Here is a 14,001-nt window from a genome sequence, read left to right as displayed (position 1 = left end):
CTTCTATTAGAATCTTTTTAAAAACCACATCTCTTCCTATTTACTATTTAGTTCTTTTATAGAGTAAGGATAAACAATAGAAATATGTGTGGTTAGTGTTTCTTGTAGATAGCCTCTAACCAAATATAATGGAGTCAGTTTTTCTAACCTTGTACTGCTAATGCTTTGCTGGTTCTATTTCTTTAGTTCCCTTTCCCCCTCCCCCTCCCCCTCCCCCTCCCCCTCCCCCTCCCCCTCCCCCTCCCCCTCCCTACTCCCCCCCTCTCTCTGTCTCCCTCTTCTCTCTCTCTTTTGTTTGTGTTTGTCTTTGCCCATCTCTCTCTCATTCTCTTTCTGTGTCAGTCTCTAATGTACAGTTTTAAATATCGATTTTCTCACCCAACCTTTTGACTATTTAAGAGAAATATATTTTTGTCAAGAATATTACTGAAACCCATAAAAGATATTTAAATATTACTTTACAATGCAATACCTGTGTATTTTTGTATCAACTCTTTCAAATATCTACATAGTAAGAAGGCACATTTCCTCTCTTTACTATTTTTATTGCTGCATCATTTTCAGAGTCCAAAATATTAAAATACAAATGGAAAAGTATTTGAAAACATTAATAGAATTTCTGTGATTTCCTATACTTAGAATTTCAATGTGAAGTTAGCATTAGACAATTTATAATTATATACAAAGCATTTTGATTACATTATTATACCTATAAACATAATATTAAGTCATTAAAGAAATTCAGCTATCTTTTATCTGCTTTAACATTTACAGATAAATGAAATGATATTTGTGCTTTCATTTAAGAAGTTGTGATTTTTATTTTTTATAGCTATTGTTGTGCTGTATGTAGCACTGAGGAGGCAGAGAAAGAAAGACACCCTTATGACCTCTAAAGAAGACATCAGAGACAATGTCATCCATTATGATGATGAAGGAGGTGGGGAGGAGGATACCCAGGCCTTTGACATCGGGGCTCTGAGAAATCCCAAGGTGATCGAAGAGAACAAAATTCGCAGGGATATAAAACCAGACTCCCTCTGTTTACCTCGTCAGAGACCACAAGTGGAAGACAACACAGACATAAGGGATTTTATTCACCAAAGGCTACAGGAAAATGATGCAGATCCAGCTGCTCCCCCATATGATTCCTTGGCCACTTATGCTTATGAGGGGAATGGGTCAGTGGCAGAGTCACTCAGCTCCATAGACTCTGTCACCACAGAAGCTGACCAGGACTATGATTATCTATCAGACTGGGGACCCCGCTTTAAGGTCTTGGCAGACATGTTTGGAGAAGAAGAGAGTTACAATCCAGACAATGTTACCTAGGAGAGAAGGAAAGGTTGATACACATCTAGAGGAGAAAGTTTTGACAAAAAATACCACAGATAAAACACAAACAGAAAAACACAGACATACAAACACACACACACACACACACACACACACACACACACGCCCAGATTTTGCAGGACAAGATTTTTTGATTATCCAGTTTCTAACAAGTTGCTCTATGTATCATATTGCCATTTTGGTTTATTTTGTAGACACCAGGTGAATCCTGTAATATGTACTTGCTTTGTTTTGTTTTGTTATTTCAGAAACACACTGAGACAAGCTCAGGCCTATTAAATGCAATTCACTGACACATGACAACCTAGAATGAAGATAGCTATATGGCGTCACAGTGGAAGAGTGTGTGATTTTTCTTAATTCCACTAAAGTGCCTATTGAAACTCTTATCATTATAGTGGTGTTCATAACCCTCTGCTGTGATTGCTTTACAGGCAGGAGTCAGAAATAAGGAGGAACAAAGCAGAGAGTGTGTCTATGTCAAAGAGCAATAGTGACATGCTGACTCTCATTTCTTTCAAGAACAGAGAAGAATATTTCCCACACTCCATCTTCTTACATGGCAAAGCTTCTCCTTTTGTAAAGTGTAAACTAAAACAAAAATGCTTTTCCTATACTTTCAGAAACTGGAATAAATGAGACATTAAATTTAATATGTAAGGTATGAATTCTAAGAGCAATGCTTAAGTCATAGTGTTAGTTCATGTAAATGATGTTAATTAAACTTTATTAGTTCCCACCTCCCCCCAAAAAAAACAAATAAAATTATGCAGAAAGAAACAAACAGAATCCCTCTTTATAAAGAGAGGCCTCAGGGCTCAAATTCCAACATCAAATAAATATCGGTTTGTTTAATTCTATACTGGTATGTGGACATTGGTTTAAACAAGTCATTAAATCATTTAAGCTTTCTGTCACAGATATAATTCCACCCTGTGTTTTTACTGAAGTTTCTGAAAGGAAATATACTATTAATTTAACCATGAAAAAAAATCAACATTGTGATTCTCAGTATCTGTCCAGTGGTTCTTTGACAAATGATTCAGATAAAATACATATCAAATAGTGTAATTTACAACAAATATATATGTTTATTCTGTACCACTGAACAAATAAGTCAGGGACCTCAAAAATAAAACCAATGACTAAATCCCAAAGGGAGAAAACCTTCAAAGCCAGGCAGCTGCTTCACTTTCTTTAGTGATGTGGATTTTAACTTTGTGAACTTAGTTATTACATCAGCCTAGAGTCACCTCTTCATTATCTCACTTACAAAAATCCTCCTTATAACTTTTCAGATAAAACTTGTCCAGTTTATGGAAATGTCTAAGAAATGATAGAATTTGTGACTATATTAGTAATAAACATATTTCAAATCAATTCCATATGGATTATTCATCATTTAGACAGTCACTGGATGCAATTAATGCATACTTACCATAAAGTAACATCTATTCTTAACAATGTAGTTGGAACAACTGACAACTTCTATATACATTGGAAAAATTAAAGGTCTGTGCATCCCATATGGCTAATATCTAGTTTTGTGATAAATTTCTGTGAATATTATGAAAATTTGTGAGGCTGTGAAGATAAAAACCCACACACTATGGAATCTAAGAAATTTACAAAATTATACAACTTAATTTTAGGCATATTCTAAAATGCATATTTTAAATTACTTACGGTATAGAAATATGCCCTCTTGTTTCTGTGGTCAACCATTTTAAGACTCTCTTTCTCCTGTTTGGAATGGGAGATTGAATGTTTGTTTTCAGTCAGCACTCCATACCTCTCTTGTTCCAATTTTCATGTAATAAACAAATGTATTCAGTATTTTACATTTGAGAAAAATAACTGTTGCATAGATCTCATAATTGCCATGCAAGAAAAATTAATATGACTTATTTCTTATTTCATTATGTATAGCAAATGTCTTCTTGAACAAAACCACACCCTATTAAGACGTGATTCTTGTCAAAGACTATTACACTTGGTATGTGACAAGAAATAAGATGGCCTCTACATGAAGTTGCTAGCAGAAGCCATGATAACCTGAAGATTTGGTTTCAAACCATGTGACTAAAAAGATAGTAAAATATGCAATGTGTGGCTTTTAGTTCTCATCACACTCATATCTTTGTAATTCCTACATTACATAACTAGCTCAAAACAAATGATAACTGTCAAAGTGTCTTTGAACAACAGGTGTTTATGTTCTCAGCTCTGATGGCAGGTTTCCTCTGACCATCTTCTCCTGGTCATGGAGAAGACCACCTTTTATTTCCTACTTGGTCTCATATCTGTGCTTGCTTCTGTTTTTTTTCTCATAGATAGGGGCACTTGTCATATTAGTGCAGCATCTACCCACAGGACCTCTGTTTAACTTGTTTAATAATAACGGCCTTACCACCAAATCCTATTTGGGTTGGTACTCCAGCATGTGGATTCATGCAATCCCAATATTAAGATATTAATAATGTTTATTTTCTAAATAGCATTTTACTTACAACAAACAATGAAAGAAACATAAAAATAAACAAGCAGAATGATAAATATATGAAGTGGAAAGGTGATCCTTTGGTGCTTATAATTAGAGGAACTATGATATCTTTTCGACTATTGAAAGGACTAAGTCCAGTATTTCAACACATGTAATACCTTGGGATGTTTTTCATTCATAAAACAGGTGTTGACCTTCATTCAAGCATTAAGCAATATAAAAATGTTTAAAATTTGTATGAATGATTTTATCTATATACAAACAGCAATTTTGTTATTGGCTTGCATGTCTATCTTTATAGAGCTACATATGTACATATATATATAACTTATATGTTGCCTTCAATGCTACTCAAAGAAGTGTATAGTCAGCATCGAAAAGTGAAGCAGTGTTGTTTGATGTACCAGACATAATCTGTGTGTTTTGGACCATATCCCCCTTTGACTAAAATCATCTGATGCATCAAATTCCTTGACCTTCATTCTTTTATTTTCTTCAGTAAAACCAGTTTCCTGTATTCAGTGTTGTGTACAATTAATCTGAAATTTTATTGTCATTAAATTATAGCAATGGTTAAAGTATATCAAATAGCTTACCTATAGACTATGCTAATTTTATTATGCACAAATATTTTCAGTCATAGTACATACTTTTTTGAATCATGTAGGGATTTGATTGATCATTTATCAAAATTCACTAGTTTTACCTAGAAAACCATGCAATTATCAATATATCTTTTTAATCAACATACCTGAAAATTCTTCTGTGAATTCAAGGCATAAAGAAGTGTACATGAGGACAGAAAAAGGATCATAAAATACGTGCATGTAGATATTTTGAGGTTGTTCTCTTTCCTGAAATATTGTGTTAATATTTCAATATCTGTAGGAAATCTGGGATAAGTATGCAACACCATAGTGCAGTAGTTAATTTGTGTATGCTCTGGGTTTCATCCCAGGAGCCACAAATACTGAAAAATAATAATAATAGTGGTGATAATAATAAATACAGCCTGAAGCAGATGTAAGTATGATAACAGGGTATTTTAGTGGATTACTGATTAAACCTATTGCTAATAACAGAGGTATTTTCAATTAGTAGTCTCATTATGTTCCTAGCGAAAAAGACTAATTGCATGAAAGAAAATTATTTACATCAGATCCTTTGCTTGATCATTTTTCTCCTTAGCCTCTAAAATGTGCTAGTTTGGCTAGCTGTCCAAAACTTACTCAGAATCATTGTTTCCTCAGTACATTAAAAGCATTCTGAGGGCATGAGAATTTGCTCAGCTTTAAAAGAACCTGCTACTATTTAAAAGCATCTGTGTTCATTTCCAGAATTCACATCAAAATGGCTCAGAGCTGTCATTGAGTCCCATACCAGGGGATTTGATACCCACTTCTGAGATGAAAAGACACCTGGATAGACATATGCAGATATCTGCATGTGGATAAACACATATGCATGTGATTAAACGTATAAAAATAATTATTTGGAAATTGATATTTTCTCTTATATTCTATCAACAACTCACTGATTAAAGAGAAGGATGCTTGTATCCATCATTAATCAAAGGACACACAGTATTGTGTATGGGATTATTAATCATCTTTTTTTCTTACTCTCAGTCTTAAGAAGTTTCAGGTTAAGTCAGAATGCTTCTTTTGTCATTTACATGATTGAATAATCACTCACTCTTTTAGTACAAAGGCTTGGTGCTCTGTGAAATTTTCCTTTATTTTTTTTTTTCTTTTTCTTTTTTTTTGTTTTTTTTTTTTTTGTTTGTTTGTTTGTTTTGTTTTTGTTTTTGTTTTTGTTTTTTTGTTTTTTTGTTTTTTTGAGACAGGGTTTCTCTGTGTAGTCCTGGTTGGCTATCCTGGAACTCACTCTGTAGACCAGGCTGGCCTTGAACTCAGAAATCTGCCTGCCTCTGCATCCCAAATGCTGGGATTAAAGGTGTGCACCACCACCGCCCGGCTTCTTTATTTCTTCTGGTAGATTTTGTGTTTTCTCTTTTTTATAAATTTTATTTCTTGTTTTTTTTGCATATTCTGTGCTTAATAGAAAATTGTGTTATCTTTTAATTTAATATATATATATATTGAATATATATTTAGAGTATATATATATATATACATTGAATATATATACATATATATTATCCATATTGTGATGATTCTTTCATCTCTCTATTTTCTGGCATATTTTGTTATATCTTTGTTCTGTTTGTTTTTGTTCTATTTTAATATAAATACCATATGAGTTTTGTTTTGAGTTTCTTACTATTTTAATTCTAGCTCCTTATAAAGTTGTATATTCATTTTTCTCTCTAAGCTGAATAGACAGTGTAGGGAAATAAATAATATTATGTTATACTTTCCTTGGAACATATTTTCAGCATCATTCCTTATTCCAATTTTGCTATGCTCAAACCATCTAGATTCTGAAATATTGGGGGATCCTGTGACAATCTAAGCTAATAGACTGGTTGCTTCTCTGCTTCATCATGTGAAAACTCACTGTCTATGTTCACTGTCATCTCATGATTGGACCATTAGCTCTCTACTCATATACTGCGAATGTCTGAGTGCTCTATGGAATATGTGACACTTGGCTCATTGTAATCATAATATTGACACATACATATCCTTGTATATGTAATATGCAATTATATAAAGCATTGCTTTTATAAAACACCTTTCTTTATCAGTTAAACAGTTACCATTATAGTCTACGACAAGAGAGCTACAAACAGATATAAACAAAATCTGGAAAACATTCTGATTTTCTGACCTTTCTGACAAGCACTTTTTTTTTTATTAAAACAACTGCACTGAACAATTTGTTTCTGTTTATCTATGTATGTATAATACATATGTGACTGACTACATGGAAGCTGATATTTAGTCTTGTGAAATATCATTGAATTTCTTCGTTGTTGTTCTCACAATTTCTAGTGTCATGGATTTTACAGCAATCAATCTGATTGGCAAGTTTATTAAAAGTTCTTGAAATTATCTAGGATTTTAAGTTTATTCTCATCTGTATAGATTTATTAAAATGGATGAAATATGGTTCAAAAAATCCCAAACAACTTGAATAAGATTGAGAAAGAATGAATAAGGAATAAAATTTGTTTTAGTATGAAGACGTAAATAAATATAATTTCAATATCCATTCTGCGACTCTTCCCAGGATTATCTTCTAACTTTTAGGCTAGTATTTGCTATACTGTGCTTACAAATGAAGTTACCAGGAGATTCTAACAGTTCTGGCTCACATTACAGGTGATCATTGTACTTCTGTATTAAGAGAAATAACCGACACACCATTAATTCTCTTCTTATATAATATTTGAAGTGTAATGTATATAGTTCAGGAAAAATAGAAAGATACCTCATTCTATAATCAGCAGTGTGGATATTAGAATAAAACAAAGAATGTTTCAGTCTAAGTCTGGCTTTAACTTTACAAACATTCTTAGCCTGATTACATTCATTTCCCAAATTCAACTCCCATAAGTCCAGCTTTATTGGAGGCCGCACCTTTACTAAACCTGAAATGTCTAAATGCAGTTTTCCTTCTCATATTCTTCCCTGATGATCATCACTAAAGAACATGTGAGGTGCTGCTGAGTATGAGGTTACCAAATGATGTAAGATGATGATGTTTTTTCAGTTCCTTCTGTTCCCTTGTATTAAAGTGATACTTTCTGAATTTGAAGAATACATTACCTAAATTATTCTCAGTGTGAAATGCCTACAATATCTTGATAAGACAAATGCTGCTAGATCTATTTTGTACACAAGTAAGTACACCTAGGTATCCTTGGGTAGCACAGAAAATAAGACATAATTAGCAAGTGAAGAGTGGGAATCCTAGCAGAGTTCTGAAGTGCCCACTGCAGACTCCCATCTGATTCAGTTAAACCTGCTGTACAACCTGAAGTCCATTTCTCTTGAAGTTCACTAGTAACTCCATAATTGAGAGGCTTAGTGCCCCTTACTTTCATCTTTCTGTGTTTCATATAGAGTTTTGGCACACTCTCCTCTCTCATCTCCCAACTCCTACTTCTACTTCCAGCTTCTTTTGATTTTTTTTCCATCCTCGAGCCTTCTGTACTTCATACACCAATATAAATCCCACATTAAAATTGTTAATCTATTTTCACTTCTCTGTCATCAACATTTGTAAATATTCCTCATTGTATTTTTTCATCTCTGTCAATAGTATTGAGAACAATTTTACATTAATTGCAAATTTTTTTTCTTTCATGTAATATATCCTGATTAAGATTTTTCCTCCATCTGTGCCTCCAAGTCCCTCTGTATCTCCCCTCTAATCTAGATTCATTTCATTTCTGTCTCCTTTTGGAAATCAAGCAGGCTTTATGGCACAATAATAATAAAGCAAGATAAAATAAGATAAAATAAAAACTAACACATCAGAATTAGACAAGACAAACAAACACAACAAAAAAATGACCAAGAGAAGGGATAAGAATCAGAGACCTGCTAGTGAGCACACTAAAAAATTTTGTAAAACAACTAAACTGGAAACCATAATATATACTTAGAGAGTTTGGTGCAGACCCATGTAAGCCCTGTGCATTCTGTCTCAGTGTTTATGAGCTCAAGTGAGCTTTGGTCTTGGTGGTTTAGAGAGCCTTGTTTTCTTGGTGTCCTCTGTTTCCTGTGGCTCATACACTTTCTATCTCCTCTTCTCAAGATTCTTTGAATCCTGAAAGGCGAGACCTGATACAGACTTCCAACTTAGGTCTGAATGTACAAGGTCTTTCACTTTCTGCATAATGTCTGACTGCGGAATTCTCTATTTGTCCCATCTGATGCAGGGGGAAACTTCTCTGGTTTTTGCTGAACAAGATACTAATCTATGAGTATAGCAGAATATAGTTAATAGTCATTTTATTTCTAGTTGTTTTAGATCATTAGCGTTTGATTGTAACCTAGGTCTCCTAGCAACTTTGTCTCTGGTCCCCCAAGCAAGACTTGGCTTAAATCAAACCAAATATTAGTTGATTTTTCTCACAATTTCTGTGCCACTATTGACCTAATATTTTGCAACAAGAAGAACAATAAAAAGCAGAGATATTTTGTCTGGATTGGTGTTTGCATTTTTCTTTTGGTTGTCTGCAATGTACCTTCCTGCACCAAAGATACTAAAATGTATATGTCAAGACTCTATGTACGTACCATCTCAAATTCTCCATGTTCAATGATTTGTGTACATGTAGCCTTTAACAATTGAAACTCACAGTCGGTTTGTGTAGAGCCATCTATAATTTTGACAATAGCCTGCATTGATTGAAGATTCCCATGTGACCACTAGGCTAGCAACTCAATTAAACATAAGCCATTCCCAACAACAAGAGATGGACAGTTGGAACTCTGTCTTCCCTAACACTTAGAGATTTTATTTAGATTGCCTTTATATATGTATATATTTAAGGAAGCTTCTGTTGTATTAGGTTTGCATATCCTGTATCAAATGTAACAGTTTTAGCTGTCTCTTCAGATATTCCCTACCTCATTTTCCTCTCCTCACCCTGACCCACTTGATCCTCCTGCTTCATATCCCACTTCAGTCCACAGCTATCTATTCTATTTCCCTTACCTAGGGAGATCAGTCTTCCCCCAACCCCAGTACCTTACCCTATTCCTAACCTCTATTGTTCTTATTATTATAGCTTGGATATCATCATCTTTTGTTTCATTTCCTCTGGGTTTGAGACACCTCACAGGGAATGAATTTTTCTTCTAGTTCTGTCCACTGACCTGCAAATTTTCAAGTTTTAACTGCTTCCTAAGTTCACATGTATATTTGCTTGTATGTAACCAATGCATGGTATAAGAAATATATGAAAATAAACCCATATAAAATCCTCATATTTTTATTTCAAAGTCAATATGTTCAATTTTCTATGATCCTCTTTATACACTTAGTATTTTAGCTTTTCTCTGTGCTCTGAAGTAGTTCTTCTCCTTCTCCTCACTTCTCTTTTCCTTATGGCCCCCTCACTCTTTTTGTTCTTCCTCCAATACTTTTCTTCTGCTCCTCCTTCCCTAGTCTGTTTTCCTTCATCTTCATCCTCCCCATTCTTCCGTTTTCATCTTTCCTCTTCAGACATTCCCTGCATAATTATTACACTTCCAATAATAAATTTAAGATCATTGTTTCTAGGATTGTTGTTGACTATGTTATTGCAACGTTGCTAATTTTTTCAAAAGATTAATTAAAATATTGCTAAATGATACAGAAAATACTTATACATAGATTAAAAAAAAAACTGACTTTTCCCAGATGACATATTATATCATCATGACACTTTTTTTTATAATTACTGGAATAGTGTGAATGTATTTCAAATAAAATGCATGAATATTTTGATTTTTTTTTCATTTTTATTCTTCTGAGAACTCATCCACAGTAGGGACACATGCACCTTACTCAGACTTTCTCAGATTTCTTAGGAATGTCATTTCTTAGATCTTTGGTTGCTATATTCTTAACAATTTTGTAATAAGAGATGATTAGCTCCTTTGTTACACTATATTTTTGTGATTTTTTTTTCTTATGATTTTTCTGAAAATACCTGCTTTGGAAAGAAAGTTGCGGAGATAACGTGCCTCACACACCAAATCAAATCAGAGGTACCTTAGCCCAATTACTCATGACTCTGACTTCCGCCTGAGCAATATAGGCAGCTTCTTTGCTGTCAATTAAATACTCTCCCAAACATAATTCCTATATTGTCCATACTAATGAAGCACAGAGTGATGTTTCATGTACTACAGGAAGATAATTGCCAGGGATTGCATTTGGGTTATTCATGAGCGAGGTATCTATTCTGTATTAATGCTTATTCATTTGTGTTGATCTAGATTCATACCTTTGGGTTATCCTACTATTTTAAGGTATATGTGTGTGAGCACATGAAAACACATGTCTCTGTGTTATCTTGTACACTTTTGTGCTCCGATAGAGACTAAAAAGTAATCTTTGGGTATCTTATTTGACTGTTCTCAACCTTATGTTTTCAGAGGATTAATTAACCTGAATTTATCAACATGCATAGACTAGCTAACAGTAAGCACCAAGGATTGGTTTGTCTCCACCTTCACACTGTTCTGGGATGGTCAGGATACCACCAAGCAAGCATCTGAGCCACTGAGTCACATCTGCAGCCTCTATTGTTTTCTTAATTTATAAAGCTATATCTTAGAGTTTTTAATAGCCCTTCATGAAAACTTATTTCAATTTTAGAGGTTTGGTTTTTCTTAATGTATTTTGAATTATACTTTGTACTCTACTATTGTGATCTCTGATCACACTCATATTTATTGCTGTATTGCTTGTATTGCATTATTTTCCCAAGGCCTTTGTTTCATCATGTGAGAAAGTGATGTGTGAATATTTATGTATTCTTGCTACTGAAGTGTTCCGGGGTTTCTCTGATGACCAGACATGTGATAATATTTGTCTATATCTCTGTGGCTTATTTGAATTTTCACTCCAACTCAAAGAAACTTACCTTCCATCATCATTAGGCAGTTGTTCAATTACAGGATATACATCTAGAAATAGTTATGACATAGGACTGTGTAAAATGCTAGTGTCTTCACTTTAGTCAGAAAAAGTACTCCTTTCCAGTGTTGCTTGCTGAAACTCTCTTACAGAGGTAATTTGATTCATTTGTGTTCACAGTGAAAATGTTTTTATCATTATTTGGCAAACAATTATTTTCTCCCTTAAGGACATTTTAATTTCTGTTTAATAAAGTTAATATTTGTGTTAAGAAGCCCCTAAAGTCTCAAAAATGTAAGGTACTGTTAAGCCAAAAGTGCATTTCCAACAGTATAATTTTACATCTTCAAAAAGTACTCTGTATTTTTATACATTGTATGTACCTACCCCTAACTGGGAAACATGGATTTATTTACTGTCTTCATATTTTCTCTCCTATGATGTCATAAAAAAATTTTTAAAGGGTAAGGTATTTAGTGTCTGACTTGTTCATTGAATAATTTGAATTTTAGATGCATATATGATTTTATCAGTGTGATAATACATCCATTTTTGTGAAATTGCATTACATTGTAACACATGGATTTCCCACAATCTATTTCTCTATAGAAAAATGTCCAGGATGCTTCAAGCTTTTGTTGATTTTGAGTAATAAAGCATCTATCATTGCATGCTCAGGTCCCTGTCAACATGCTCTTAAATTATTAAGGCAAATAGTGAGAAGTTCCATGGTTCGACTTTACAGCTGAAATGAGTGACTATTAAGTTTTACTTTCTCAATATTGAGAGGTTTTATTCTCTTAACAGTATGAACATTTCCTCTTGCTTGTAAATTCAGTTGCTCTAATAGGAATGGAATAGGACCTTGTGTATTTTAAATATTTAAGTTTTTATGAAAAAGAATTCACAGAATATTTTCATATTATTACATATTTGCCCATTTATAATCAGCTATTTTGAGATATTTGGTCATCTCTCATTATGTATGTTTTAATATTTTATCTTACTTTAATCTTTTTTAATTATTTAATTTTAGGAGTTGTGTGTTTGAGTGAAAGTTCTTGGGTAGATACATGTTCTGACTATGCTCTTACCAGTTTATATCATTTTAGTTGCTAAAATGTACCTTTAATAAGTCAAATGCTTTTCAATTTTAATAGAACAAATACGAATCTTCCATTGTCATACTTCTTGATGCTTTAGATCAAATCCATTATCAATAAATAAGTTTGGCTTTTAATGATTTATTTTTATTTTTATAAGGTAACTCTGCAGGTGTAGAGGATGACAGAAGGGCCTGTATTGTGTTGAAAACAAAGTAAGGGTGTTAGATCCTCCCTGAGGAGTTATAGTTACATGTGTTTGCATGCTTCATGATGAAGGTGGACAAAACTAAGTTCAGATTTTCTTCAAGAATAAAAAAATAATCTTACTAGCTGGTTGATCTCAACAGCCCCATTAATTTAATTTTAATTTTCTGCTTATGGGGTTTCTCCATAAAGTTCATATCAGGTATGTTGTAATAGGGGAGAGGAGCTGCTTCATTTAATCTTTACTTCTGAAAACTTTACTCTTGTGAAAACTTTGGCAGTATTCCTGTAGATTTGTTTCTGCCTACTCTGTGCAAGCCCATTGATCTCTGTTTATTTCTTTGCAACTCAATGTTTTATGAGCTACTCAAAGTTTTGTCTTTATATACGAACTTTGGAAAAACTTATAAGGTTGAGAAAGTAATCTTAAATGTTTATCTGAATTGCACTGGATTGATATATGTGATGAGAAAAAAATTAAGATTTCAAATATTTTAATTCTTTTCATCCATAATCACAAACAACTCAGTGTTGCAGTCTTTACTTCTTAGAAGTATGTTAACAATCTTCTGCATAAGAATTTTTGTTTGTAATGCAATGATTTTAATGTTCTTTTATGTGTATCATAAATGCTCAATTTTATTCAAATTGTTATAATGATATATAGGAAAAACAATTGATTTTTATTTTAAATGGCTTTGTATCTTGTAATGTACTGTGTTTAAAGGAAATTTGTAGGCTCTTCGAGCTCTATGTCAACATTCATGTCATATTAGACTGTACACATTTTCTTCATTTATAATCTATTTATTAATCTTATTTTTCTTGATCTATGCAAAATATCACTATGATGTTAACAATAATGAAAGCAGATATGCCCCCTTATGTTTTTAAATTTCTAAATGGCAGAGAATTCCTATTCATTAAAATAAATTATTAAAGATTAAAATATGATTGAAGAGACCTATTTGCTTCTATGTTCAGAATTTTGACTTAAAAGAAATATTGTCCCAACTTTTCGGTTTTCCTTTATAGCCAATGTATGACCTACTTGTCATATTTTAAAACCTAATAGTATTTTAAAATGATGAATTATTGAATAGTACAAAATCTTAGCATGAGAAAAGGCATCACAGTTTTTTATGTTATATTCATCTATTTTTTTTTTGGAAGACATTGATCAGTTCTGCTTTGATACTACAAATAAAACAAATTATATTAACAACCCAGCTAATTTAATTGGAGGAACACAAAATTCTAAAAAGAAATTGTCTCAGATTTAATTAT

The 14,001-nt window shown here is 32.9% G+C and overlaps 1 protein-coding gene across 1 annotated transcript in view; it reads left to right on the top strand.

Annotated features, from left to right (window-relative positions):
- The window catches only part of Cdh12 (cadherin 12), a 1,002,120-nt gene extending 996,543 nt beyond the window's left edge, over positions 1-5,577 (top strand). Inside the window, exon 14 of the mRNA XM_034523462.3 lies at positions 833-5,577. Coding sequence (XP_034379353.1) covers positions 833-1,332 — 500 coding nt within the window. The 3' untranslated portion in view covers positions 1,333-5,577. The remainder of the gene's footprint in view (positions 1-832) is intronic.
- The last annotated feature ends 8,424 nt before the right edge of the window (positions 5,578-14,001 follow it).

Source organism: Arvicanthis niloticus, chromosome 19 (genome assembly GCF_011762505.2).
Source record: "Arvicanthis niloticus isolate mArvNil1 chromosome 19, mArvNil1.pat.X, whole genome shotgun sequence".
Taxonomy (NCBI): domain Eukaryota; kingdom Metazoa; phylum Chordata; class Mammalia; order Rodentia; family Muridae; genus Arvicanthis; species Arvicanthis niloticus.
The sequence above is the reverse complement of the archived record's forward strand: the minus strand, read 5'-3'. Positions and strand labels throughout refer to the sequence as shown.